Raw genomic sequence first — 27,752 nt, forward strand, 5'->3', positions numbered from 1 at the left:
TGCAGGACAGCATCTCGCTGTGCAGGAACTCCACCAGCCTCAGTGAGAGGAGGTGTGGAGCATGTTGGAGTTAGCAGGAGTAAGGTATAGTCACCGGGATGAACACTGGAGCGATGAAAATGGAAATGACATCCAGGAGGGCTCTGCTGGCTGTCCTCACCCAAAAATGAAGACAAAGCTCGCTGAGAAAATTAGGGGTTTAAAAAGTAATCCATATATTGGCAAATAGTTGATTAATATTTCTATCCTTAAAAAGTAACAACTAACAAATAAGCTTTTTCTCATTTTATTCTTAACACTTTATTTTGGAGAACATTATTGATTTGTCAAAAGTCCATCTGTTTGTTTAGGTCCTAGACCAAAAGCATCAGTGTGGAAACTGATCCCCTCCCTTATCCAATAATTGCCAGAATATATTACCATATTTCCATTGCTTGAATATATCTGCTTAGTATCAGCTCTGCTCAGCTTTCACAGTACAGCTTTAGTTCATATTTTTTATCTTTTTGATAGTGAATGAGCAATCCACACATTGCAGTACATTGATTTCAGCACATGGGCCCTCTCGAAAAGTGGGGAAATCACTGTTCTGTTTGGTTCTTAAAATATGCAGTGTGCTTTCAACAATAACTACTGAGGATCAGATAGAGATGGAGAATGAATTTTTTGAAAGGTGCAGTCTTGAGCTTGTCATGTATTTAGGGAAAACTTTCCTGGGAAAACAGGCAGCTTGACAAGATAATTTTGTAGCAATGCTTTTCTCCTGGATACATAAATTTAAGTTCAAGCTATCTTCTGCTTTGGCACCATATTGTATAAGTGTAAGCATATATTGTTGACCTCTTTCTCCACTCATAAAAGCCTAAATAAATGAGTCAGTTTTCTATGAAGTGGATAAGTGAACCCCTAAATCCTAACTCAGCTAGTTATACAGCTTAGTAAATGAACTGCGCAAATCCCATAGAGTAAAACATCAGGAAACCCTGCAGGAAACCCTACATGGTGGCTTCCCAAACAAAGCTAAATATGAGATGTGACAGAGAGAGACTTATATCAATCACAGGAGATTGCTCAATTTTCATAATAGTCTTAGCAGGCCGTCCACACAGAACTTCATTGCCTGTTCTTGCTCAGTGTGTTCACCTTTTCTTTGCCATCAACCACCCTGTGTCTTCCAAGGAGGCCTTGTGCATGGCTGAAAGTTCCTTTATTGTCAAAAATTAGTCTTTATTTAGCCAGTGAACTAGCTTTTAAGGAAACACTATCCAACCCGAGGGGCTTCAGCTGCAGAAGCCTGAGTTTGATGTCACTGTCATTGGCTCCATTCCTGTCTCACACTTGTTTTCTGCTTTCCCAATTCCTTAGACACCAATTTATTTTTTGTTAAAAGCAATTACAACTCTCAGATGGCTCTTAAGATTACAAAGAAAGCATAAGGTTTGACCCAGTATGTCTATGTGTTTGATACCACTGTTCTTAATTGCTCCAGACACCAGGAGTGCACCTTGTGGAAATGTTCCAACAAACTGAAGAGCTCTGGGTTGGGTTGGGTTGTTTTTTTAAGCTATTGCAGTTCGTATTTAGCAGTGCTTTTTTAGACCAGCAGGATTTACATTTCAGGAAGGGAATCTTTTTTAAGGAAGAAGTGGTATTCTGGGCTTTCATTTGTTAGTGTGCTGCTTCAAATGAAGCAATAACTTACCGGGAAAAAAAATGGCATGCTTCCTTTTGGCTGTCGTGTTCAAAGAGACTGAAAAGAATTACTTGTCAGTGGAAACACACATATAATCACCTTTATCTTTGTGGAAAATCCAGGCAACTGCCATTTAGAGAAACAAGCTCCTGTTCTTCAACACCCAGTTACATCCCTTCCAGTGCACCTTGTACTTGTTCCCTTTCTCATAGACCACCTCCCCTGCCACTGTTTTTTCTCGACAGCAAGACCTGCAGTGCATGGTTTTCAGAGCCTTTAATCTAATGGGTAGATCAGTATCAGTGTATTTTTCATTGTGGTGTGGTTTTTTTAATCAGTTGAGGTTGGTTTCTGTCTGACTGACTTGTTCCCAGCCAGCTCCAAATGGCTGCTGCTATAGCAGATGTATGCAAAGCAGGACAAATGCTAATGAGTGACCATAAGCAAGAAGTGTCTGTCATTTTTATTCAAAGCATGCAGGAGGATTTTGTAAGTGGTTAATTTGCCGTTGACTGAGTGAGGATGCCAGATCTCCTTCATTCAAAAACATGAATTATCTCTAAACAGGGATCCTGCCACTGGAAAATAGTCAGAAAGATGTTCAATTTAGGGAACATAGGTTACAAGCACAACCTCAAGCCTTACGTGAAAGCACCCTCTTTATAATGGTCAGTTATTGGCAGTTGTCCTGCTTTGGACATAGCTTCCGGAGCAAAACATTTGAAGGTCAGATGTGGCAAATTAAGCAGCAATCCTCTCCAACTGAAGGGAAAATTGACTGCAAAGCATTGGGTCTGGTTTTCGAATAATCTGCACCACTGGGTGCAAAAGAAGGATGGATTTTGCTCTAGCTTGCAAGAGCAAGATCAGTGCAATGCATTAATTTATTCATAGGCATTTGCAGAATTTGGCAGATTATCCTTATTCATGATGTATGTACCACACTGAGCGCGTATGATGCTTTACAAGAAAATTGTCCTTCCACTAAGGTTCATTGTCCCTGCTACAAAGCGGTCAAAAGCTAATTACAATCAATATAGGCCAGACACTCAGTGGATGAGACATGGAAGTTGAAGGAGCTTGATGTAAAAGGACTAAGCTAAGTAAGTGGATTTAAGGAGTGTTCTTTGCAGGGAAGATAATGTGAGTTAATGAAACTTGAGGGAACCAACTAAAAGGAGAAGCTGTCAGCTCCTTGTCTTCCTCTTTATCTTATTTTCTGGGTTTCAGAAGCGTTACCGTTGTGCAAACAAAGCAACTCATGTAACTGCCTTGTTAGATATCACGCTCTCTCTCTCTTTCTCTTTTATTTTCAGGAGTATAAGTTCGATCGATACATAGAGAATGGCAAGAAGAAAACCACGTTTTACAAGGCAGGAAGAAAACTGAAGTATTTCCTAATGCCCTTTGGCTCTGGGATCAGCATGTGTCCAGGGAGGTTCCTCGCTATGAATGAGATGAAGATGTTTCTTTTCTTACTATTGGCTCATTTTGATGTAGAACTAGCGGAAAACAAAGCTGTCAGACTTGATAACAGTCGTATGGGCCTTGGTATCCTCCTGCCAGATGTCGATATCACCTTTCGTTACAAGCTGAGGTCCTTAAGAAAGTGAGCGGCTGCCTATATGCCTTCTACTAATCTCCATGTTTGCTCTGTTTCATTACTTAGCTTTGTATTTTTGGAAACATTTGCTTTTCCCTCTCTGCTTTTACCTCCTTCCTATTTGTTTCTAAGGAGAAAAGCCCTTGGGCTGGAGGTAGATATCAGATGCGGGGACGTGCAACCTCAATTTGTCCTGCCTGAGTTGTGAGTAGTGAGGTGAGATGACAAGAGTTTGGCCAAGCAAATAGCCCAATGTCCCTACAAGACAGACACCCATACTCTTGGCCATGAGTTGAGTAGGATTTACAGGGAGGATGACATCAAGCTGAATCCAGGCCATTTATATGGGGGCTCAGCAGCCCTCTGTCACAGGGATTCCCCCTTGTTAGATCGAGAGGTCCCATACACCCTCCATCTGGAGGCATGTCTGCATCTGCTTGTAGAAGCATAATAGCAAGAAAGGGGGAACTTAGTTCCAGGGGGTGAAAGACTTTTTAGTGATTATTATTCTAACTTTTTATTTACTCTGTTCCCTTCATGGTCTTAAGTGTCTTAGCCCTTATTTGGAAGATGTGATGGAAGCTGTGTGGGGTGGTGGGGAATGATTTGCAATAATGTCTTACTGGCAACACATTTCTGACTTCAGTTTTATGTACTGAGGGTGAATGCTTTGATTTTCTTCTTTTTTTTTTTTTGGTGCAATGCGAAGAAATTAAAATCTGCGATTTTTTTCCTGCAGTCATTTAAAGTCAGAAGAGAGGTTCTGTTGATTTTAAGAGGCTCTGGATCAAGCCTAAATTATCTATTTTGGCTTTTGAGCCAAAAAAGTATATTCTTCAGGGAGAAAATATATGAGCCTGTTTGAAATGATTCTATCATCTCAAAAATTACCTTCTGTTTGTCTTACTGTTTTCCTAGTAACACGTCAGTGTGTTTATTTTGACCATTTTTGTGTTTGTTTGTTTCTCCAAAAAGGCAAAAGAAGAAGAGGGCTTCAAGGGCAAGTGGGGTATCTAAAACTACTCTTTAGTAGTGTTTTACTGTGCCTAAGTTATGCATAGGCAGAATAGTGTGACTTGTATTTGGAAACAGACTTGTCCATCCACAAATTGGGAAATAGGCTCTTCCCTGGGGCCAAAATTTGAGCAAGTGAAAATCCTAGGCAGCCACAGAAGTGATCTTTATACTGGCTGCCCAACCTGCTTCACTGGGTGACCAGCTCTTGTTTCAAAAATTAATTTCCCAGTGCACGGGATCTGAGATTTTTAGACCCTGTCCCTCTTCCCAGCCACCACTTCAGAGGCTGATGAGGATTGTTGTGGCTGTCCAGTCTCAATTTGCCAATATGATAATTGTGATGGGACAGTAGCCATGTGTATGGGCCTTGCCTTGTGTTCCCAAAAAACATCTCTGGGATGTGCCAGCGTAAGTCTTCTAAAATCAGAAATTTTACTAATCTCTAAAGCACTTGATGTCCTATGGATGGAAATTGCTACATACATACTAAAGTTTAGAATTATTTATTGTTCTCTGTGTAGAAGCCTGTTTAGTTATTCTTGTAAAGCACATACCCTAAATAAGCATTAGCATCAGTAGAAAGGCTTTCAGAGATTGGCACAGCCACATTCCAAATCCTCTGAGAAGAAAATTGTGGTTTTGTGAGATATATTGGATAAACATTTTCTCTTCATATATAATATCAATAATGTCTACAGTGTTGGAGTACACTTACATTAAATGGCCTTTGCAGTTGATTAAATGCTTTAACTTCGCTTCAACATTTAATCAACAGCAAAGGCTGATTATTGCTTTGTGCCACAGAATAAAATTTGTCTTTATGGAGAGATTCTTGTACTCAAGTTACTGCTGTAGTTACTCTGTAGGAGCTATTCGGTACTCAGCCATAGCTCACAATCCAGTTTGGACATTAGAGCCTGGTTTACTGAGAGAGGAAACATTGATATCATTACACTGTTGACTGTATTCAATTACTGCTTAAATGTAAGCTGTAAAATGTCTCATGCCACAGTTATGATAAATCTTTCTTTGGCATCCAACTTTGAAACAAACCTGAAGCAACTGCAAAAATAACAGTAGGTATTTGTTTTAAACAGAAGACTTTTTTTTTATAATTGTATTCTATTTTTAGGATTTGGAATTAGAATACCACAGGCTGCTGCATAATTTGGTAAGACATAATAGGACTGTGCCAAAAGTACATGCAAATCATTAGTAATTTCAGATTAATTGCTGATCAGTTTGTATAGAATCATAGAATCATAGAATCGTTTAGGTTGGAAAAGACCTTTAAGATCATCAACTCCAACCATTAACCTAGCACCACCAAGCCCACCACTAAACCATGTCTCTAAGCACCACATCTACACCTCTTTTCAATACCTCCAGGGATGGTGACTCAACCACTTCCCTGGGCAGCCTCTTCCAATGCTTGACAACACTTTTGGGGAAGAAATTTTGCCTAATATCCAATCTAAACCTCTTCTGGTGCAACTTGAGGCCATTTCCTCTTGTCCTATGGCTTGTTACTTGGGAGAAGAGACCGACACCCACCTTGCTACAACCTCCTTTCAGGTAGTTGTAGAGAGCCATAAGGTCTCCCCTCAGCCTCCTTTTCTCCAGGCTAAACAACCCCAGTTCCCTCAGCCTCTCCTCATCAGACTTGTGCTCTAGACCCTTCACCAGCTTCGTTGCCCTTCTCTGGACATGCTCCAGCACCTCAATGTCTCTCTTGTAGTGAGGGACCCAAAACTGAGCACAGTATTCGAGGTGTGGCCTCACCAGTGCCAAGTACAAGGGGACAATCACTTCCCTAGTCCTGGTGGCCACACTATTCCTGATACAAGCCAGAATGCTATTGTCTTTCTTGGCCACCTGGGCACACTGCTGGCTCATATTCAGGCAGCTGTCAACCAACACCCCCAGGTCCTTTTCCGCTGGGCAGCTTTCGAGCCACTCTTCCCCAAGCCTGTAGCGTTGCATGCGGTTGTTGTGACCCAAGTGCAGGACCTTGCACTTAGGCTTGTTGAACCTCATACAGTTGGCCTCAGCCCATCAATCCAGCCTGTCCGGATCCCTCTGCAGAGCCTTCCTACCCTCAAGCAGATCAACACTCCCGCACAACTTGGTGTTGTCTGCAAACTTACTGTGGGTGCACTCGATCCCCTCATCCGGATCATTGATAAAGATATTAAACAGAACTGGCCCCAACACAGAGCCCTGGGGAACACCACTTGTGACCGGCCACCAACTGGATTTAACTCTGTTCACCACCACTCTTTGGGCTCGGCCATCCAGACTTTTTTTTACCCAGCGAAGCGTATACCCGTCCAAGCCATGAGCAGCCACTTTCTCCAGGAAAATGCTGTGGGAACAGGTGTCAAAGGCTTTACTGAAGTCTAGGTAGACAACATCCACAGCTTTTCTGTTGTCCACTAAGCAGGTCACCTTGTTATAGAAGAAGATCAGGTTAGTCAAGCAGGACCTGCCTTTCATAAACCCATGCTGGCTGGGCCTGATCACCTGGTTGTCCTGTACGTGCCACATGATGGCACTCAGGATGATCTGCTCCATAACCTTCCCCGGCACCGAGGTCAGACTGACAGGCCTGTAGTTCCCCGGGTCCTCCTTCCAGCCCTTCTTGTAGGTGGGCATCCCGTTTGCTAACCTCCAGTAAACTAGGACCTCCCCGGTTAGCCAGGACTGCTGATAAAGGATTGAAAGTGGCTTGGTGAGCACTTCTGCCAGCTCCCTCAGTACTCTTGGGTGGATCCCATCCTGCCCCACAGACTTGTGTGTGTCTAAGTGGTGTAGCAGGTTGCTAACCATTTCCCCTTGGATTATGGGGCCCTCATTCTGCTCTCCGTCCCTGTCTTCCAGCTCAGGGGGCTGGGTACCCAGAGAACAACTGGTCTTACTATTAAAGACTGAGGCAAAGAAGGCATTGAGTACCTCAGCCTTTTCCTCATCCTTTGTCACTATGTTTCCGCCCGGATCCAATAAAGAATGGAGATTCTCCTTAGCCCTCCTTTTGTTGCTAATGTATTTATAGAAACATTTTTCATTGTCTTTTATGGCAGTAGCCAGATTAAGTTCTAGTTGGGCTTTGGCCCCTCTAATTTTCTCCCTGCATAACCTCACAACATCCTTGTAGTGCTCCTGAGTTGCCTGCCCCTTCTTCCAAAGGTCACAAACTCTCCTTTTTTTCGTGAGTTCCAGCCAAAGCTCTCAGTTCAGCCAGGCCAGTCTTCTTCCCTGCCGGCTCATCTTTCAGCACATGGGGACCGCCTGCTCCTGCGCCTTTAAGATTTCCTTCTTGAAGAATGTCCAGCCTTTGTGGACTCCTTTGCCCTTCAGGACTGCCTCCCAGGGGACTCTGTCAACCAGTCTCCTCAACAGGCCAAAGTCTGCCCTCTGGAAGTCCAAGTTAGCAGTTCTGCTGACCCCCCTCCTTACTTCTCCAAGAATCAAAAACTCTATCATTTTGTGATCACTCTGCCCAAGACAGCCTCCAGCCATCACATCACCCACAAGTCCTTCTCTGTTCACAAACAAGAGGTCCAGCGGGGCGCCTTCCCTAGTTGGCTCACTCACCAGCTGTGTCAGGAAGTTATCTTCCATGCACTCCAGGAACCTCCTAGAATGTTTCCTCTCTGCTGTATTGTATTTCCAGCAGACATCTGGTAAGTTGAAGTCCCCCATGAGAACAAGGGCTAGCGATTGTGAGGCTTCTCCCAGCTGCTTACAGAATATTTCATCTGCCTCTTCATCCTGGTTGGGTGGTCTATAACAGACTCCCACCATGATATCTGCCTTGTTGGTCTTCCCCCTGGTTCTTACCCATAAACAACCCTATCATCACCATCATTAAGCTCTAGACAATCTAAACACTCCCTGACATAGAGGGCTACCCCACCGCCTCTCCTTCCTTGCCTATCCCTTCTGAAGAGTTTATAGCCATCCATTGCAGCACTCCAGTTGTGTGAGTCATCCCACCATGTTTCTGTGATGGCAACTATATCATAGTTTTCCTGCTGCACAATGGCTTCCAGGTCCTCCTGTTTGTTGCCCATGCTGCATGCGTTGGTGTAGATGCACTTCAGTTTGGCTATTGATCCTGTCACTTTTTTGCGGGGAAAAGGTCCTACATGACCATTCTTTCTCAGGTGCTTCCATGGTTTCTAACACATCCATAACCCTTGCATCTTTGCTGCCACATGGATCTCCATCCCTACCTCCACTGAGAGGGCAGAGCAAAGGACCTCACTAGCACACCATCCCTCAAACATTGGCGTGCCACCCCCAGGCTTATCTCTAGCAAGCCTGGTTTTATACTATCTATTTTGAAATTAAAAGAAGAGCTAGATTGTATCCAAAATAGCAAATTAAATCTATAGGGCATGCTTCCATTTAAAAAAAAGAAAGTGTCAGAATCTTTCCCAAGAGTTGCAGGAATCCTCCATGAAGGCACTTGGAGGCCTTGCATTGGGGTTGGAGAGCATGCTATGCACCACGCAAGAGGACAGCATTTTGCTGGGATAAGAGTTAGCTGCTCTTTTTGCTCAGGGACCAAAATAATCAAACTTAAAGCAGGGCCTTCCCAGCTTGTCCTGGAACTGCGTCCCTGGTAACTAATGCTCCTGGTGGGTTAGTTTTGCTGGTAAGCAATGCATCACTACTTTAGCATACCCCAGCTGCAGAGGAGGTAAGCCTCACCCCCCTGTAAAGTCACGAGTGCTAGAGCAGGACAGAGGAAATGTTAAGCCCTTCTGGTCCATGTACTCAGCAGCTGAGGAGGTGACTTACTGAAAGTCAGCAGCTGGTCTGACCAGGAGTGACTCGGTCTCCGTGGAGCAGGGAGTGAAAGGCCCACGGTGTCGGTATTCCTGGTCGATAAGCCGTAGCAGCACAATGGGATGAGCGTGCACCATCCCTGGAGGTCCCAGCTGGAGCCAAGCTGGCTGCGCAGCATGCTGTGCCGAGGAGAGCATGTTTGATGACGTAGGGAGCAATACGGTTTTTGATGACCTCCTCTGCCGCAGAACCCAGGAGCGATCAGCTCTTAGTGTCTGTCACTGGGGGACTAAGATGGCAAAATCATCTAAGCAGAAACCGCAGTGCTGTTTGCAAGCATTCAGGTGCCAGTGGTGCTGCACGGGTGAGTGGTGGGACACAGTCAGACCTTGTGCTTCCTTGTCCCTCCTCTCCACTTCAGCATTGGGGTCTGCCCTGCAAGCCCAGCAGTGCCTGCTTGTCCCATCCGCTGACCCGGCAGGCATAGGGTCAGCCAGGAGGAATGTGCAGGTGCCCCTTGAATTTCTTTGCTGTTCCTCTAGTGAAATGGTGCACTCACTGATCAGTTTGAGATGTGACTCAGCTGGTCGGTACCAGCCTCCGGCTGTAAGTTGTCACTGCCTATGGCTATATCGATAATATCTTCTGCTATTAAAAAAAAATCACCTTTTTTCTCATATGTTTACTAAGTCAGTATGGCCCCTTATAGCACCGGAGAAGAAAAGTGAATTCATCATCAACTAATGTGAATGCTAAAATGTGATTTTTTTTTAATTATTATTCTTACTTTAATTTACAGATTGTATGTTCTCCATTTTCATGCTGGCACTCAGTACTGCTATAAGCTATTGTAAACTTTTTAAACTGTTACGTTGCTTAAAAGACCATGCTAGTCTATGTGTACCTGTTTGCAAATTAGACTTTCTCATCTCTGCCAGTATGTCCTAATGTGCTAATATAAAAACATGTAAGAGTTGTTCTTTAGTTTATGTTTTTAAGCCAGTTGCATGTCTCTATTTTTGGCATTGCTATTTTTATGAATAATTACTGGTCTGTGAATTTCACTTTATCTTCTCTAAAAGATAAATGATCTTTTATTTCATTATTCTTGAACTTTCTGACATTCAAAAGATTGTGAATTGCTCTTAATTGTGCAAACTGACATTTTGTATATAGATGAACAACAGTCGGGTTCTACTTTAATAGTTAATATCCATCATTAGGGCTCTTAGATCGAATAAGGTATATTGTGAATTTCTGAGCAAGAAAATTGAAACTTCATTATTTTAGTAATCTAACATCTTAAGTGAATTTTCTATTTCAAGGACACAATAAAAATGAATATATCTATTTTAATATTGAATGACTGTCCATGGTATTTTTTTCAAGCTTACATTTACACTTTTCTCACAGATTCACAACTATTGCTTTCATTTTTGAAGTATTTATTCAGCATACAGCATTTTCCTGTTACTTGATCTTGAAAGGTATTTCTGTAAAGCAAAAGAGCCTTTAATTCAGCACTGGCATGGAGCAAGCCCTTTGAATTTAGGAAATGAACAAGTCTGTTTTACCCCCCATCAAATTTAAGCTAGTTCTTATCAGATGAGAAAAAGGAGTGGTACTTCTGACATTCTTAGGACATCATTCAAAATCAGCATAAAGATCTGCAATCCACTGGTGATTCCCAAATACAGCTCCTAGGCTTTTCCTTTTGCAAACCTTTGTGTAGTATGAGACATACTACCTAGTGTAAAATATTCTGTCCTCTCAGATCATTCATTTTAAAAGGGGAAATGAATGAAAATTGGCACAATATACAGCACTGCACCAGCAAAGCACAAGTTGGCTTTCCTAAATATCGCTGTAGCTACTGAGTTCTACAAGTAGCTATTTAACACGAAGGCTATACCCTAAAGACATCAGTGTTTCTTCATTCCTTCCTGCAGAAATGCTTGTCAGGTATGTCTCTGAGAGTTGTTGAAGGTACGTCGTAGAGAAGATAGACCTGCAGCATTTTTCTGGATTTGATAGATGTGTTTGTAACTGTGCAATGGCTTTAACTCCAGATTATATTAGAATTTACTGAAGTTTATAAATAAAAAGTGGCATTGTTTGAGATTTCTTGAAGGGCACATTTCTGAGTGAGCTTTCCATGATGGTCTGAAAGATAGCTGGGGGGGGGGGGTGGTGGATTAATAAGACCTCCTAACACTGTATTTTATCTAATATTTGTTTTGAAACTAGGTGCTTTCTTGATGTTACTTACATTGCACTGTATTTTAAAATGGAGACATCAATTTATGCATGACATATGCTTAATTCATATGAATTTGAGCTATTTTAACTGTCAGACCACAGAAAGTGAAGTATTTTCCTGCCCATTAGCTAAACCAGCCTGTGTACCCTGACTAGTCATGTCCCGATACCCACAACATATCGGAAAAATGATCTCATTACAAAAACACCATTTAAAACTACACTTGTGAGAGTATTGCGATCCTTAAGCTATTGTCTATGTTTATAAATAGTAATAAGCATGAAAAAATGGTTGCTGCATACAAAGCAGCATACAAAAAATAGAAAATGTTCCATTTTCATTTGAAAGCAAAGAAACTGTAGTGGGATCTTTATTCTCATATAAACCAGTACTGTGTCTAAGTAGCCTATGTTGTGCATCAGGCGTCCCTGGGATCTCAAGTACTGGGGTTGTGTGAAAACATCATTTGTAATAGCAGAAATGTGCTTGTCTTCAAAACTATTTATACCAAAATAAATAGTCAAAAGAAGCCCAAGCTTCAGCTGTTCCTGCTAGGAGCCTTGCAGGGCTCTCTCTCACAGGATTTTGTTAAACCGATTTTGACACCGATCTGTTGGTTTGTATTTTTTTTTCCCCAAACAGCAGCTATGAGTACAGCAAAGTTGAATAAAAGTCTAGGTTCTGGCTACAAGGAGAGTAAAAGACAGTAAGTAAACACCCTGTGATGACTTTGACAGTGACTTCTTTCCTATCAGCTCATCTTTCCAACTACCTCTTTCTTCCAAAGAGTTTAGTTGCTAACCTCCTACAGGCAGCACGTCTTTCCCTGTCTAATTTCCATCTTGTGAGCCAGTGAATCGGCTATCTTCTCATCGTATTTTTCACTTGCCTTCTAAAACCGAAATCTTTGCAGCAGCCTCTTGCAAAATCGGCACCGCAGGTAGCTACAGCCGAGGGAAGCGCCGCGTCGCTAAAGCTTTCCACCTGAAAAGTGGATGGGCATTAGTGGAGCTCGGGACTGATGAAGGGCTCGAAGCACGGGGGGATGCCGCCGCTCCGGGATGCCGCCCCGGTGTGTCCCCGGCCCGCGGCGGCGGCGGGGGGCCCCCGCACACCGCCCACCCGCTCCCGCCGCGCTCCCGGTGCCGGCTGGCGCTCGCTGCGCTCCCAGCTCTCTCGACCCCCCGCAAAAATCAGGAAAAAGGGCTGGGGGGGGGGGTGAGGAGAGCCTCCTGCCGCCCCCTCCTCAGAGCAGCCCGTGCCCCTAGTGATACTGGAGTGGGGAAAGGGGAGAGGACCCCCGAGGAGGCTCCTAGGGCACCGGTCTGGGGGTTAGGTGAGTTTGGAGGGCTCCGGCTGGTGCAGGGGCGGTCTACTCGGGAAAGGCGATTGTTTGCCCCTAATCCTCAATTACGAGGATTTGAAAACAGTATTAGAGGGGCAATCTGTTCTGCAACTTCTCGGAAGAAGTAATTGTTGATTTAGATAAGCACTGATCCCTTCACTGGTTGATGAAGACGTTAATTTATGGCTGTCTAGCAGTTTATGGCTGTCATTAGATTTTCAGCTTTGTCTCTGTTCGAAATGTATCTTTCTTTTTATTTTAATCCGAGACAATTATGTAAGAAAACGGTTATGTTTGATCTAAAATGCATCATTTTCCTATAGCATTTCAAATTATTCACAGATCATAGTTCTTATATGTGCATATATGAATTTAAAAACACAGCAGTATAGTGCTTGAAACAGACCATAAATTTGCCTCATATTTTATTACACCTCTCTGAATCAGGTTGAGAGGACAAGGGCAACTAGGGGCTTGGGGAAGGATTTAACCCTTCCCGAGGCTGGAGAACCAGCCAAACCAGAGCAAATCCCCCTCCGGAGTGCTTCGGGGGAGGGGGAGGCTGGGTGGCACCGAGCTGATGAGTGACCACGGGGACATAGGGCTGGCTGCCGCTCTTTGCTCATTTAGCAGACGTCCCTTCCGCGGCGCGGCCGGAGCCGGGGCCGGGGCCGGGGCCGGGGCCAGGGCCGCCAGGCTGGCTCCCGCTCCCGGCAGCGGCTCCTGCCTTCGCTCCTGCCCGGGCCGGGATGACACCGGGGCGATGGGCAGGAGCGGCTTAACCCCTGCCGTGCCTGCCTAAGCCGAGCGCAATACTTCACAGGGAGCCAGCATTAAGCCTGCGGTGGGCTCCGCCAGCGCCGGAGCCCCCCGGGCAGGGGCCCTGCCCCGCCGAGCGGTAGCGACCCCGCGGAGCGGGCGGGGGCGGGGGCCGGGGCCGGGGCCGGGGCGGCGCGGAGCCCAGCGCGACTTCCCCGAAGTTTCGTCCCGCTCCGGCACGGAGCTGCTCCGCCGTCTGATGACAGCCTCGGGACCCCTCCGGCCTGCTGGCAGCGGGCGCGATCACAGCTACCAACGATCCTGGAGCGAGGCGCGGAGTCCTGGCTCGTCTGTTTTACCCCCCAACACTCCCCCTCTGCCACCACCACCACCACCAAAAAAAAAAAGTGTTAATTGCTGTAAAGTTTCCGAGCACGTGGATAATTTACTTTGACTGCTGCGTTTTAATTAAAAACAAACTTATTTATGTTTCTGATGTTTATATTACGCGATTTAATTACGTTCAGAGGCAGCGTCGCACTTTTTCCCCCCCCTTCCACCCTAAATCACATTTTCATTAAAGGTTTTAATAAGAAAACTCACTTGACCACTATTCATTATCTAGTCCCCTCCATGCACACAAGTTCACTTACCCATTCATTTATTCACTTACTCATTCCAGCAGATCCGCTGCAACTGCTGCTAGCAGGGATGTGAACACTCATAATTATTTGTCAAAGTCTGGAAAGTGTATTATCCCTTCTTCTAGTGGTAATTAGTTACCATAGCATCTAATACGTAAATGTGCCCAGAGCACACCATTAACAGTTAAGCGGAGGATTCAATTTAACACATGATTATATCTTTCATAAGTCATTACATTAGGAAAGCCAATGTCACTCATGCTGGGACAATTTCAGGCTCAGGGCCGGGGTAAGGGGCCGGGGCCCGGGGGGAGGGAGCCGGGCTGAGCGGCGGGGGCAGAGGGAGCCCTCGCAGGAGGCTGGGGGAGACCCCGGTTCGGTGGGGCGGCTGGAAACGGGGAAGAAGCTCTTTTGAAGGGGGACATGATCGTTCCCGCTGAAGTGATCTATCAAGCGTTAAGAGGGGCGGGGGAGCCTCTCTCCTCCCCCCACCCCCGACGGACTCGGCGCTCGCATTGCCAAGACCTGCCCAGGGACCGGCCCGGCGGCTTCGTGCCGCTTCCCAGCGAGGCTGCTCGGTGCAGAGGGGCAGGAGCGCGGGCCGGGAGTGACAGCACCTCTGCCCGGCGGAGACCCCTCTCCCCGTCCAAAGCGAGCAAGGAGGGAGCAAGCGAGCCCAAAGTCGGGCGGCAGCGGCAGCCGGGCATGGAAAGCGTTTTCATTGCGCTTCCCCGTCGCTCCGAAGCGGAGGCAGGCGAGAGGTGAACGGAGAAACCGCCCGATGTGCCCCAGACGGCAGCGGCCGCCCTCGCCCCTCTGAGCCAGCGGGGAGCAGCCCCGGCCGGGCCCGCACACGCCGCCCGCGCCTCGGCCCCTTCCCACGGGAGGCAGAGCGTGGGCCTCCCCCAGCCCTTCGCCTTCCCCCCAGCGCAGGTCCCGGCCGTTCCAGGAGTTTGCTGGGACCTCGCTTGCCTCCCCCGTCCCACGCCCGGGCAGAGCCGAGCAGCGCCCGCGCCCTCCAGGGGAACCTCTCCGGGAAGCCTGCTCGGTAGCCAGGGATATTAAGCGGTAAATCTTGCAGCAAATGTGTCCTGCGATGTTATATGCACGAACACACACTCGCACACGCACGCACACACACACACACACACACACACACACACACACAGACACAGACGCAGGCACGCACCACGCCAAGCTGGTGGCGGTGGTTAATTCCTAATCAGAATGATGGACAGCAGAGACAGAACAATACAAACTAATGGCTGTGTTGCTGATCACTTTACCCCTTGATTAAAGACACCCAATTATGGCGCAGAACAGTGTCGTAATTATGTTCCTTAATCACATCCAGGAGGTTTAATTGCCTTAACGATGTGTTTCATTAAATGAATTTAGGTATTATAGTCGACAGTTTTCATACACAGTTGTTTTCAAATTAACATAATATTAGACATCGTCATGGAAATTGTTTTAATAATCGTAATTAGACGCACCCAGCCTTTGTCTAGTAAATGCTGAGAGACGCTTCTCCTTGCGCCTGGGGGCTGATCTGCCCACCCTCTCTGGGCTGCCTTCCCACAGCTCCGTGGCACTTTACAGTTATGTTTCCTGAAAAGTTACAGGTTCTGATTAATCTTTTTTGATGGCAAGTGGAGCAGAAAATATTTATCCCCTTCCCCCGCCTGTGCTGCTGCCCTTGGGAGAGGCGGCTCCGCGGACACCCGGCGCCGGCCCGGGCCGCCCGAGGCGGGGGGGACCCGGCGGGGCCCCGGCTCTCGGCTCTGCCGGGACCCCCGGCCCGGGCCCAGCGCAGGGCGGGCAGCTTTGGGGAGCTGCCTGCTCCCGCTGCCCTCGGGTTTGGGGCAGGGCGGAGGGTCCACGAGGGGAGAGGCGGCTCCAAAACTTGGGGGGTAGGGAGGAGGCGCGGAGGCGGGGGGACGGTCCTGCAGCTCACCTCGGGGCGCACCCAGCCCCACGGGCCGGGCGGCGGGGGGCGTGCGTGGAGCCGCGGGACGGGCGGGCAGGGCCCGGCGCTGCCCCACGGCTGCCCCGCACCGCCGGGGTCCGCCGGCCACGGGCACGGGAGAAACGCACCGCGGAGAAGAACTTCTCGCCCCCCTCCCTGGGACACCCCGAGCCGGGAGTGGGGCTGCGGGGGGTGCTGGGGAGCATTCAGAGCACGGCAAAGGAAAGGAAACTACTGCCCCCCCCTCCTTAAATCTGGAGATACACGCTTCACAAAGCACAGCGTAATACAAGCGTTTGTTCAAAATATTTTAATAAAGATTCTTTCCGACATAGATACACATACAAACGATCGTACATTGCTGTCATAATCTGATTGACCTATTTAATATATATCACTCTTTACACATCCGTGACCTGCCAACAGATCCATCATGGCTCCTATTTCGCCATCCAACCTGACAGTCCGAATTTGTATTATCTGCAAGTAGTGGAAAATAGCAGGACTCGTTTTTGAAAAGAAAAAAAAAAGAAAGAAAAAAAAAATCTTGATTTATAAATGGCAGAGAGACAGCCACCCAGCCATGCAAACTCAAACTGAAGGCTCACTTTGGGTAAATAGCTACTTCTTGCTTTTCATCTCTCATTTTTCTTCCAAAAAACCCCACCCTCCCACCCACCCCCACCAGAAAAAAGAAAAGAGAAGAATTCCACGCGTTCTGTAAATCAGCCTAAAGTATTTTAAAGTATTTCAACTTAAATAATCATCCACAGTCAGAATAATTTACATACACATTAAAAGCGGTTTAAATTATACCTTTGAAAACACAGCGCCTGGGAAAACATTGGCTTGGCAAGTGTTCTTGTAGCAGCTATTGCTCTGATGCCTTGTAAAAGTAAATAGCTATTACCTGTTATAATGCAAAGAATACCCTTTCAAAAATCAGTTGGTTAAGCAATTAAGAATACACCTTTCCTGTAATTTTTGGACTGAAGCAATTTATTAAAGCTCAATTTAAATACAGGGATGATGCAACTTAAAAATCCAGATGACCTTTCATAAACCTAAGCAGCTCGGATACATCGACATTTCTGGTTATACGTTGTTGGCAAATAAACGTTTTAAACACTTGGCACACAGTTTAAGTTAATCCATAAACAGAATTTTAGAAGCATTTAAAGTAACTGCACGTAAGACCCGTGACCTTAACGCATGATAAATACTGTTGGCGTGGAAGGGTCATTTAAAGAATAACAAATAAATAGCATGTCTTGTTTATACATCATTGCAAAGTGGAAAGAAACAAGGTGCACATAAATATTTCTTTTAAAAATGCGATACTTTCAGCCACACGGAGCAGGGGGGTCGATCGGTCTTTTTTGTCTGTCTTTTTAACTCTCTCGGTTTTTTTTTTAAATCACTCTCACCAAACTTTGCGCATTTTCACAGGATCAAACTTTAGAGACGATAAAAAATACAAAGTCTTCCATAGCAATGGTCCAGTCTCTTTGTTTCTGCGAGTCGCTTAAATAATAAGTTTACATTTCAAGTTTGTTTGTTTCCTGGCTCAGAATAATAATAATAATACTGCTAATAATAATAATTTAAAAAAAAAATCTATGTTCAAGTGCCCTCTCTGATTTGTCCCATCCACCTCGGCGCCGGGTGGCTGCGGCCCCTTCCCTTCCCTTCCCCTCGCCGGGGCCGGGGCCGGGGCCGGGGCCGGGGCCGGGGCCGCGACCACGGCGCCCCGCGCGGCCGCCGGGGCCGGGAGAGCGGGGTGGGGGCCGCTCTCCGTCCCTCTCCCCGGCCCCAGCCCCGGCTCCCAGCCCGGCCTGCTGCGTCTCGGCCTCTCCTTTGTCCGGGCGCGCAGCGGTCGCCCGGCGAGAGCGAGCCCCCCCCGCACCCCCCGGCCGGGGCTTCCTCCCCGCGGCAGCCCCGGCCCCGCGCCCCCGCACGCACGCTGGCTCCCGTCGCGGTCCCGTCTCGGCAACACCCGAGGAGAAGAGGGAGGCGAGGCGCGGCCGGGCGGAGGGAGGCGGGGGCCGGGCAGCGGTCAGTCCCTCCGCCGCCCCCGCGCCCCCCGGCCCGGGCCCGGGCCCGGGGCCGGGTGGGGGCCGCCGGCTGTCGCCGCTCCCCGGGGCCGCGGCGGCGGCGGGGGGCGGCAACGGCGGCGGCGCTTAAGGCTTCTCCGTGCACTGTTTGCAGAGGCTGGAGGAGACGCTGTTGAAAATGGCACATTTCTCCGGGCAGGAGGTGGCGGGGGGCAGCCCGGCGCTGAAGGGGTAGCCGGCCGCCTGCTCGTAGGCGCCGAGGGCGGGGTGCAGCGCCGCCGCCGCCGCCGCCGCCGCCGCGGCGGAGCTGGGCAGGGAGGCGGCCGAGATGGCCTGGCCCTGGTTGAGATAAGCCACCAGGCGCCGCATCTCCTCCAGGGCCTGCGCCTGCATCAGGATGTAGTTCTTGGCCAGGAGGAGCGTGGCGATCTTGGAGAGCTTCCGCACCGAGGGGCTGTGCGCGTAGGGGATGACCGCCCGCAGCTCGTCCAGCGCGTCGTTCAGGTCGTGCATCCGCCGCCGCTCCCGCGCGTTGATGTTGAGGCGCAGCGCCTTCTGCTCCTTGGACTTCTTGCTGCCGCCGTGCCCGTGGCTGTTGGAGCAGCCGCCCTCGGCCGCCTTCAGCCCCCCGCCCCCCCCGCCGCCGCCGCCGCCGCCCGCCGCCGGCGAGGCGACGCGCGGGTCCCCCCCGGCGCCGCGCAGCACCAGCTCGCAGCGGCCGTCGCTGTCGTCGTCGGGGCTCTGCTCGCCGCCGCTGCTCTCGGCCACCGAGCTGCGGCTGGCGCTCTCGCCGTACTTGACGCAGACGGAGCCCGGCGGCAGCGCCAGCGGGTCGCCGCCGACGCCGGGCTGCAGCAGCGCCTCGGGCTCCGCCGCCTCGTAGCAGGCGAGCGGCGAGGGCTGGCGGTCGCGGGGGTGGGAGAGGTCGAGCCCCGGGGGCGAGCGGAAGGCGGACTCCATGCGCTTGGCCGAGGCGGCGAGGCTCTTGTGGAAGAGGTCCTCTTCTGCGGGCAGCCCCAGCGCCCGCTCCATCGGCGCCCCGCTCGCCTCCGCCTCCGCCTCCTCCGCCCCCCTCAGCTCCCGGCCCGCTCCTCCAAGGCTCCGCGCCGCGGCGGGCGGCTCCCCGGCGTCCCGCTGGCAGAAATCGCCTCCCGGCTCCCGCCGGGGCTGCGCCGTGCCCGGCGCCGCGGCTGCCCCTGCTCCGGCTCTGGCGGCGGCTCGGGCTGCGGCTCCGGCGGGGGCTGTGGCTGTGGCTGTGGCTGTGGCTGCGGCTCCGGCTCGGGCTGCGGCTCCGGCTGTGGCTGTGGCTGTGGCTGCGGCGGCGGCTCGGGCTGTGGCTCCGGCTGCGGCTCCGGCTCCGGCTCCGGCTCGCCCTCAGCAGGCGCCGCGCTGGGGCATTGTGCGCTGCCAGCGGAGCCGCTTCCACCGTTTATCTTGCTTGAATTCACCTTCAAGAGATTTCCGGACCCATCAACCAGCAGCCGCCGCAGACGGGGGAGTCTTTTACATCATTATCTCTGGGAGTAGGTTATTATGAAGAAGACTCGCCTGTTGGGACAGAGCTTTCTACCCAATCAGGTTAACGTTTTAATTAATAGGATTAAAACGGTAACAAACAATCCCAGGCGCTATCTGGCCCTGAGTCTGAATAGTTTCATTTCCCAGGTCTGAAGACAGGCAGCAGCTAGAGCTTTATAAGAGGCGCCTGCTCCATTATTCTCCCTGCCATCTGTATACACAGCTTAACGCATATGTTTGCAAGACGTTGTGTCCTGTTAGTAACCCAACAACTGCCTTTAGCTTGACATGTGTGGCGACTTTCACTCATCAATGAGCACACTAAAAGCCCTACTTAGATCGAAGGATGTTCTTTGCCTCCTTCAGCAAATTACAGCCCTGCACTGCAGAAAAGCCCGCTTCAACACTTCCCCTTCCGCGTGCTGCCAGCAGACTTCTGCTAACTTAGCCGTGGAGTCAGGAGTGACACCCTCTCCCCCCACACCAGCCCACCCACCCCTGCATCTGCATTAACTTATAGCCCCCTCCCACCCCCACCCGTCTTCCCGAAAAGCGTCGCCTGGGAAAGAAAGAAAAAAAAAATTAAAAAGCCCGGACCAACCCGAGCCGCCGTGCCCGCTCCTGCCCACCGCCAAAGTCCACCGGGCTTCCCTGGGAGGAGGATGGTCCCCAGCCCCCTCTCCCCCCCTCCAGCAAACGGAGACCAAACTACGGGGCGGTTCCCCTCCTCCTCCCCGTAGCCGGTTTCAAGTCGCAGATTGCCGCTTTCGAGTGATTATCCCCCGTGTCCCCGCAAAAAATATAAAGCCCCATCCGTTACCTCGAAAATGAACCCATCTGGGGAGAAGGGAGGGCGGGGTGAGAAAGGGCAAAGCCCACCAAACTTTTTTTTTACTGTGACGGACCAACTCTTTGCAGCTCCCTCCCTGCCTCCCTCCGGCCAGCCCGGCTGGGCGGGAGCGCCCCGCTCCGCTCCCCGCCACCGGGATGCTGCCGCCGGTGTCAGGGCGAGAGCGGGCCCGGTTGCCCCGGGCGTGCCGGCCCCCCGCGCTCCTCCCGGGGCTTCTCCTCGGGGCCGGGCACAGGCTCTCGCTGAAGCTGAAGGGGCGAGCCGAGGGGCTGGTCTGGATTTTGTCCCACTGCTCCTCTGAAGCATCATGAGGCGAGCAGCTCGCTCTCGCTTCCCTGTTAGCGCTCCGAGTATTTAGTGGCAGGTTTTCATTCTTATGACATCAGTAAAAACAATATTTCCCAACACTTCCAGTAAATCATTCTTATGTGGCAGAATTACTGAAGGCTATGAAATTTTTTGGTTTCTCCGGTTTCATTAAAAACCTTTTAATTGTGTCTTTCAGAGTTGGCCCCAGGTGTTGGGCTCTTTTCATTACATTTTGCTCTAATGTGATGAAATTCTAATTCTCTCCTTACCATATGGTTAAATTTCCCCACTGAGAATTAGTTGAAAAAGGAGAAATAATCTATTAATCTCTGTAATAGATTCACAAATGAGGTTTGCCACAGAACCTGTTTTTGAATGGTAATATCAGAACAGTTGGGTGCCTTGTTTCAGGAAAGAAAGGACCAGGCGACAACAGAAAACGTTTGAATTTTCACCTGGAAAGAATGAAAAGAAGCCAAGCCGCAGATTTCAAAGTAATTGACTGAGATTTCATCTAGCGAGGACATGACCACAATACAGACCTTCCTCACCTCGTGTCTCCGGATCAGAGGCGAACACACAAGCCGAGCCCCCCGAAGAGGGGGGGCTCACCCCCGCCCCCCAGCCCCGTTTGGCTGCGGCACTTCTCCCTGGTCGCCGTCCAAGCGCACAGTCACCCACCGCCTCCTCCCCTCCCCCGTTCCCAGCGATGCCACCGTTAACCTCCATCATTATTAATCCAAAGGCATTTTAGGTTTATTGTTTTCCAATTAGCAACTTCATCTTCCCTGGGATCATAAACAAAGGGCTTTATAATGGCGATAGAGGTTGGGGTTTTTTAATTATTATTGTTTAATCTGTTTAATACCCAACTTGTAAAACTCATGCGGTCACTTCAGGATGACGGACACTGTTACTATAAAGCGATGGTTAGGGGGAACATTTCATCCCTCGCAGCTTATTTCTTCGAAGACGGAGATCCCCGGCTCCATCTCTCCCGCTGATCCGTGGGTTCACTACTGCTACCCCCCCCTCTTTTTGCCTGCAACTTTGGGGACGGCGTACGCTCCCGCTCCGCCGGCCACGGGGCCGGTTGTCCCGGGGCTGCAGCCGCCGCGCTTGCCCCGAGGGGCGGCGGGCGCTGCCGGGCCGCGCCGTCGGGGCGGGGGGCCGGGGCGTCGCGGCGAGCTCCGGGAGGTGCCGGCCACCTCCCCTCGTCCTCGGCTGCCTTCGCTCGGATTTGCGCTCCGCATCTGAAATTTCTCTCTTCGTCTAAGCTTTCTGCTCATCCCTGTCCACCCATCAGCCCGCCTGCTGCTGCTCTCCCTGTGGATCTGCGCGTCTGCTTGTCCCTGCTTCTGCCCGTCCACTCACCCTCCTCGCTTTTTCTTTTTTCTCTTCATCCTTTCCTTTCCCTTTCTTTCTGCGTCTGCCCCCTGTTCTTGAAACATTGATGTATCCCAATCATGTTGCCGATGCGTTCGTCTGTGACTTGCCGTGCTTTAATTACGCCAACTTTCTACCAAACTTTAGCCTGGGTGGGGAGCGAGAGCAAAGTGGGGGAAACAAAAAGAGAGCCCCCTCTTGCCTCCCCCCGCCTGTTGTGATCTATCCCTCCCCACTCCCCCGGGCTCCCTCCCGAAGAAGTGGCTGTTTAATAGTCTCCGGGAACTTTAGTTTGGAAGCAGGCAGAAGAATTTATAGAAGCTTTAAATGCGGGGCTTATAAAAATACCGAGGAATGGTCTTTGAGGTTTATGCACTCGTAAACTTTTGCTGATTGCTTCTGGGAAGTTGTCAGGCATTTAACACTGCGTTTATCTTACAGCGCAATGAAAACACATCTGCCCAGCGTCTCGTTACCTGTTTAATTGTACCGCAGCCCTCTGCCACCGGCTCCGCTCCACTTGGGTCATGGTTTCGGGGAAGGAGCAGCCCGGAGCCGAGGTGCAGAAGGGGCTGCGCCGGCCGCCCTAGAGCATCCCCCAGCCTGCACCGTGCGCGGCCGGGTTCGGGCCGTCCCGGGCGGGGCGGGAGGCGGGGGCAGGGGCTGCGAGGAGGCTGGAGGGTCCCAGAATACAGGGGAGAGCGGGCAGCACAGCGATTACTGATTCTCCACGGCGTCTTTTGCAAGATCTGCTCGAGAGGCATTTTGGGAGAGAAGTTAAAAACCCCTGCCCTCTCCCCAAGGCTGGGCTTCCCGTTTGCTGAAAAGCCTCCAGGACGAAGGATGCTTTCCAAATTCTCCCTAAAGGCGCCCAGGAGCTCAAGGCTGGCGAGGCAGATCTTAGACAGATGAAGGCAGCCCCTCTCTGAGAGGACGGCCTCCGCAGCAAGCTGAGGGCTTGGGATTACTCGCAAGCTCCCGGTCCTTCTTCCAGCGGCTCAGCCCCGAGTCCCTCCTGCCGCCGGCACGCCGAGCCGGGGAGAGAGCGGAGCCGGGCGCCCGGCTCCCCTTGCAGCGGGGGGCAGCCCCAGCCGCAGGGTCTGCCCGGCTTTTCCAGCGCTAAGTCAGGTGTCGGAGAGCGCTTTCGTTCGCCACAGCTGCTTGTGTGTTGCCTTCACTCTCAGGCAAACTTTATTTAAGTTCAGGGTGAAGAAAAGACAGTAAAAAGACAGAAAATGACACCCCCATTGCATTCGGTCCTAGTGCAAACCCCCTCAGAGGTGCCTGTCCAGGGGCAGCCCCGGTATACCGGTGAATTCCCAGCCTGGGAAAATGTTTCCAGCAGCAGACAGGGGCCCAGCAGCCCACCGGGGTCTCGGGGCCGCGTGTAGTGGAGGAGAAGGGGGCGATGCTCTCAGCCCCCGGGCACCCGGCGCAGCATCTTGCTGCCTGGGGCCAGGGGGTGCTGGGGAGAGGGCAGGGTGGTGAGACGTGGAGGGAGGGCTTGGAGGATATTTGTGTAGCGAGGGGCTGCGAAACGGAGGAAAACGTTCTCCCCCTCCCCCCCCCCCCCCGACTCCGATCCTTTGCAGGAGGAAAAAAAAAACTGCATCGATGGACTTGACCCGACAGCGCAGCAGGAGATGAGGCATCTTGGGGTGAGGGACGTCACCCACAGACGGGAGTCCCTGCACCTCGGAAGGGGACCGCTGAAGATGGAAAGTCTGGAGGGCTGCAGAGGGATCAACGGCACCTGAAGGTCCCCGCTGAGACCCACCGGTTGACCGGGAGGTCCCCTCCGGGCTCTGCGGGGAAGCGCGGCGGCTGCCGCGCTTCCCCGCAGAGCCCGGAGGGGACCTCCCGGTCACCCGGCCCCAGCCCCGGCCCCGGTCTCCGCGCTCCCGATCCAAAATCCACAGCACCATCTCCTGGGCAGTGGGAGAAATGCATGGCCCGCCTCGGAGGCGGTGGGGTTGATGTCGATGGTGGAAGGAAGGACCGACGTGGGGCTGGAGACATAAAAAATTACATGGAAATGTAAAAAAAAAAAAGACATGGAAATGTAAAATAACTCTGCAGCGTGGTTTGGCGTGGCGAACGAAATAATTATTCCTCTGGTCTCCTTTTTGAAGCTGAAGCCTATGGGATGAGGGCTGTGCTTGGGCAAGAGTCAAGAGGCTCTCAGGAGGTATTATGTATGCTTTTACATAGACACACACATCAGGAAATATATGTACTTGAAATAGATTATGGCTGGAAGAGCCTGATGGTATCCCAGTTTCAGGGACAACACTGAGTGTATATGCAGTGACAAACCCACCGAGGCGTTACATTGAAGTTTGTGGAGAAAGACTGGGAGATCCTACCGCAATTCAGTGTGCTCTGTTTTGGGAAGTTTGAGATTTTCTTTCTTTCTTTCTTTCTTTCTTTCTTTCTTTCTTTCTTTCTTTCTTTCTTTCTTTCTTTCTTTCTTTCTTTCTTTCTTTCTTTCTTTCTTTCTTTCTTTCTTTCTTTCTTTCTTTCTTTCTTTCTTTCTTTCTTTCTTTCTCTCTTTCTCTCTTTCTCTCTTTCTCTCTTTCTCTCTTTCTCTCTTTCTCTCTTTCTTTCTTTCTTTCTTTCTTTCTTTCTTTCTTTCTTTCTTTCCTTCTTTCCTTCTTTCTCTCTTTCTCTCTTTCTTTCTTTCTTTCTTTCTTTCTATCTCTCTTTCTTTCTTTCACACTCTCTTCCACGCTCTCTTTCACTCCCTTCCTCCCTTCCTCCCTCCCTCCCTCCCTTCCTTCCTTCCTTGCTCCCTCCCTCCCTCCCTTCCTTCCTTCCTCCCTCCCTCCCCTCCTTCGTTCCTTCCTTCGTTCCTTCCTTCCTTCCTTCCTTCCTTCCTTCCCTCCTCCCTCCCTTCTTTCCTTCCTTCCTTCCTTCTTTCCTCCCTCCCTCCCTCCCTCCCTTCCTTCCGTCCTTCCTTCCTTCCTCCCTCCCTCCCTTCTTTTCTTCCTTCCTGCCTTCCTTCCTTCCTTTCTTCTGTCTGTTCCCCCTTTTTTTCTCTCTCTCCCTCTCCCTCTTCTCTCCCCTTCCTTTCCCCAGAGAAGCCCCTTTAGGCCCTCCAAGCCATTCCTCTCCTCATGCACATGGTTCCCCATATGTGTGCACCTCTACTTTGGCCAAAACAGGGGTACTGGTGTCGCTCCCCTTGGCAAACCACTCCCTGGATCGACAGGGCTACTGTTATGATTATTTACCTACTTCAGGCTGAATTTTGCCTCACGAAGCTCTGTCAAAGTGCTCCCCTCTTGTTTCCAGCTCTCAGAGTAAGTCCTCATTCGCTCTGCTACTTTCAAACACCCCCAACAAATGCCTGGGTGGGTCTCAGCAGGAGCAGAGGCCGAGCTCTGGCCGCGTACAGTTAATAGTTACTCCCTGTCCAGCTTTCACTCTCACACCTGACCCTATTTTGTTTATATTGGAAACGTTCCACTGTAAGGAATGTGGCACTGAGCTTACTCTTCCCACCCTTGGTTTGGCCAGGCTATAGATGTTTATTTTCAGTTAATATTTCATTGCCAAACAGTTACTATAGGCCTTTCCTTTTCCTTCCATGCTTCTTGAACTCCTTCCAGTTCACCTTTATTGGTACTGAAAGTACTTAAATCTGAAAGCAGTAGTCGAGGTGCTATCTCATCAGTATTGTATACTGAGAGAGACATCTATCACTTCCCGGCTACATGACACGATGCCTCTGTGTTAGAAGCCCAAAAATTACATTGGATTTTTTTTTTTTTGGTCACACTGCTAGATCCTGTTTAATTTACTGAAGCCCATACATCCAAATCTATATGTTAGTAGGCACGTATATTACACCTACTGTATTCCCTTCAGTCACCACTTTGCAATTACAGGAAGAAAAAAATGCTTGCGTGTGCCTTTCTTCCATTCTTTATAAATCCATGCTGTTTATTGGTTGTGGATCCATTCTCCCCTAAGTGCTTAGGATTTTTACCTTTTAATATTTTTTCCACTTTATTACTGCAGACTGAAGTTAGGCTTAGCAGATGGTAGATGACAGGTTCACTCTTTCTCTTTCCCTGCCATTCTTAAAGACCGGTAACACGCTCCCCTTTCTTTTCAGACCTCTTAGAACTCACTAATTCTCCAGGAACACTTTAAAATAGTTGTCAGTAGTTTGGATAAGTTCATTAGTTAATTCCCTTTCCTCCCCATGCTGCACATCACAGGGATATGCTCAGTTTCACAGTCTTAGTTTTCTCCTCCCCAACCTTCCTTATGACCTTCTCTCAACAACCCTAACTACAAGGTTGTTTTTCCTAATTGTACTTTACTTTTCATTAAAAAATGCAATTCAATACTTTTGCTAATTTAGAATCATCACTCCTTTTGTTCCTTCCTTTGTAGAATAACAAACCTCTTTTATTCCTAGTGATTCCCTTCTTCCCCTTGTAATTAAAAGATCATCTAGAATCTATACACATCTAAGTAGTTGCTACATTGAAAAATGGAGGCACTGTCACTAGCAATGCTGTTATACTCTATAAATAAGGCAATTTTATATGTTTAATAACTTATCATGGGCATAAAATACAAAAATGTGTTGAAATACAGTTCAGTAAGAGTCAAAATCCATATATTTAACAGTGAAAAATAATTTTGTTCTCAAACTCTTCCTATATTTCAACTATTTTTGAATTAAAGTGGAAGCTCATTTCCCATTACATCCTTTCAGTTACCATGGTAAGTAACAAGAAAGAACAAAGAATTTCCTTCCTGGATTACTTTGCTAAATTCATACTTTAATCTTTTGGTAGACGATGTTTTTCAAACACACTCAGATGTCTGATTGTCAGCTTTATGTCTCAGGAAGTATTCCCATCAATTCAGACACAGTAAAGTATCTACCTCTAGCAAGTCTCTGTGTACTATATAACTTTTATAGTCATTATAAAAGGTAATTTATTGAAAAAATTTAAACCTTTTCCAACTCAACTGACTTTTGATTTAAAGGTGTGTGCTCCTGGTTATGGTAATCAGGTGTGGTAGGTGCTTTTTTCAGAATTAGGTTTGCTGTTTATGTCACGAAGTTTAGAAGTAACATCCTCTAAAACATAGCATGTTCACAGAAACAGAGCTATCAGCTCATGTTTCACTGTTACAGTGCCTGGAATTGCACATAATACAAGGTAGGAGAACTTTTGCCTTTTTTAGATCACATTTTTTCTCCTGGGTATTATTTCTATTTGCCTTCACTGGAGTACAATACAGTGTTTCTGGCTACAGGCTGGGTCTGGGGAAATGGTATTCAACAAAAAAGGGGAAGCAACATAGCTCATTGGTATTCGACTGTATCTTTCTTCCTTTCTTTCCTCCTTCCTTCCTTCCTTCCTTCCTTCCTTCCTTCCTTCCTTCCTTCCTTCCTTCCTTCCGGTCTTTGTCTTTCTTTCTCACTTCCTTTCTGTCTTTCTCACTTCCTTTCTGTCTTTCTCTTTCTCTCTTTCCTTTTTTTACCTCTTTCTCTTGCTTGCTTACTTTTGCTTTCTTTCTTTCT

The 27,752-nt window shown here is 49.1% G+C and overlaps 2 protein-coding genes across 3 annotated transcripts in view; one reads left to right on the forward strand and one right to left on the reverse strand.

The window, feature by feature from the left end:
• CYP7B1 (cytochrome P450 family 7 subfamily B member 1) overlaps positions 1-10,426 on the forward strand; it is a 130,187-nt gene extending 119,761 nt beyond the window's left edge. For both annotated transcript variants that reach the window (XM_072852419.1, XM_072852420.1), the window contains one exon: positions 3,010-10,426. In XM_072852419.1, coding sequence (XP_072708520.1) covers positions 3,010-3,306 — 297 coding nt within the window. In that variant the 3' untranslated portion in view covers positions 3,307-10,426. The remainder of the gene's footprint in view (positions 1-3,009) is intronic.
• A 7,757-nt stretch (positions 10,427-18,183) lies between these two features.
• On the reverse strand, positions 18,184-19,259 carry BHLHE22 (basic helix-loop-helix family member e22). The gene has a single exon (XM_072851253.1). It carries the CDS (start codon positions 19,168-19,170, stop codon positions 18,265-18,267), a length of 906 nt encoding a protein of 301 aa, XP_072707354.1. The 5' UTR covers positions 19,171-19,259; the 3' UTR covers positions 18,184-18,264.
• Positions 19,260-27,752: the final 8,493 nt, after the last annotated feature.

This window comes from Ciconia boyciana, chromosome 2 (assembly GCF_034638445.1).
Source record: "Ciconia boyciana chromosome 2, ASM3463844v1, whole genome shotgun sequence".
Lineage (NCBI taxonomy): Eukaryota > Metazoa > Chordata > Aves > Ciconiiformes > Ciconiidae > Ciconia > Ciconia boyciana.

Coding starts and splice junctions, on each gene's coding strand:
- BHLHE22 (XM_072851253.1), bottom strand. CDS start 19,170: ATGGAGCGGGCGCTGGGGCTGCCCGCAGAAGAGGACCTCTTCCACAAG.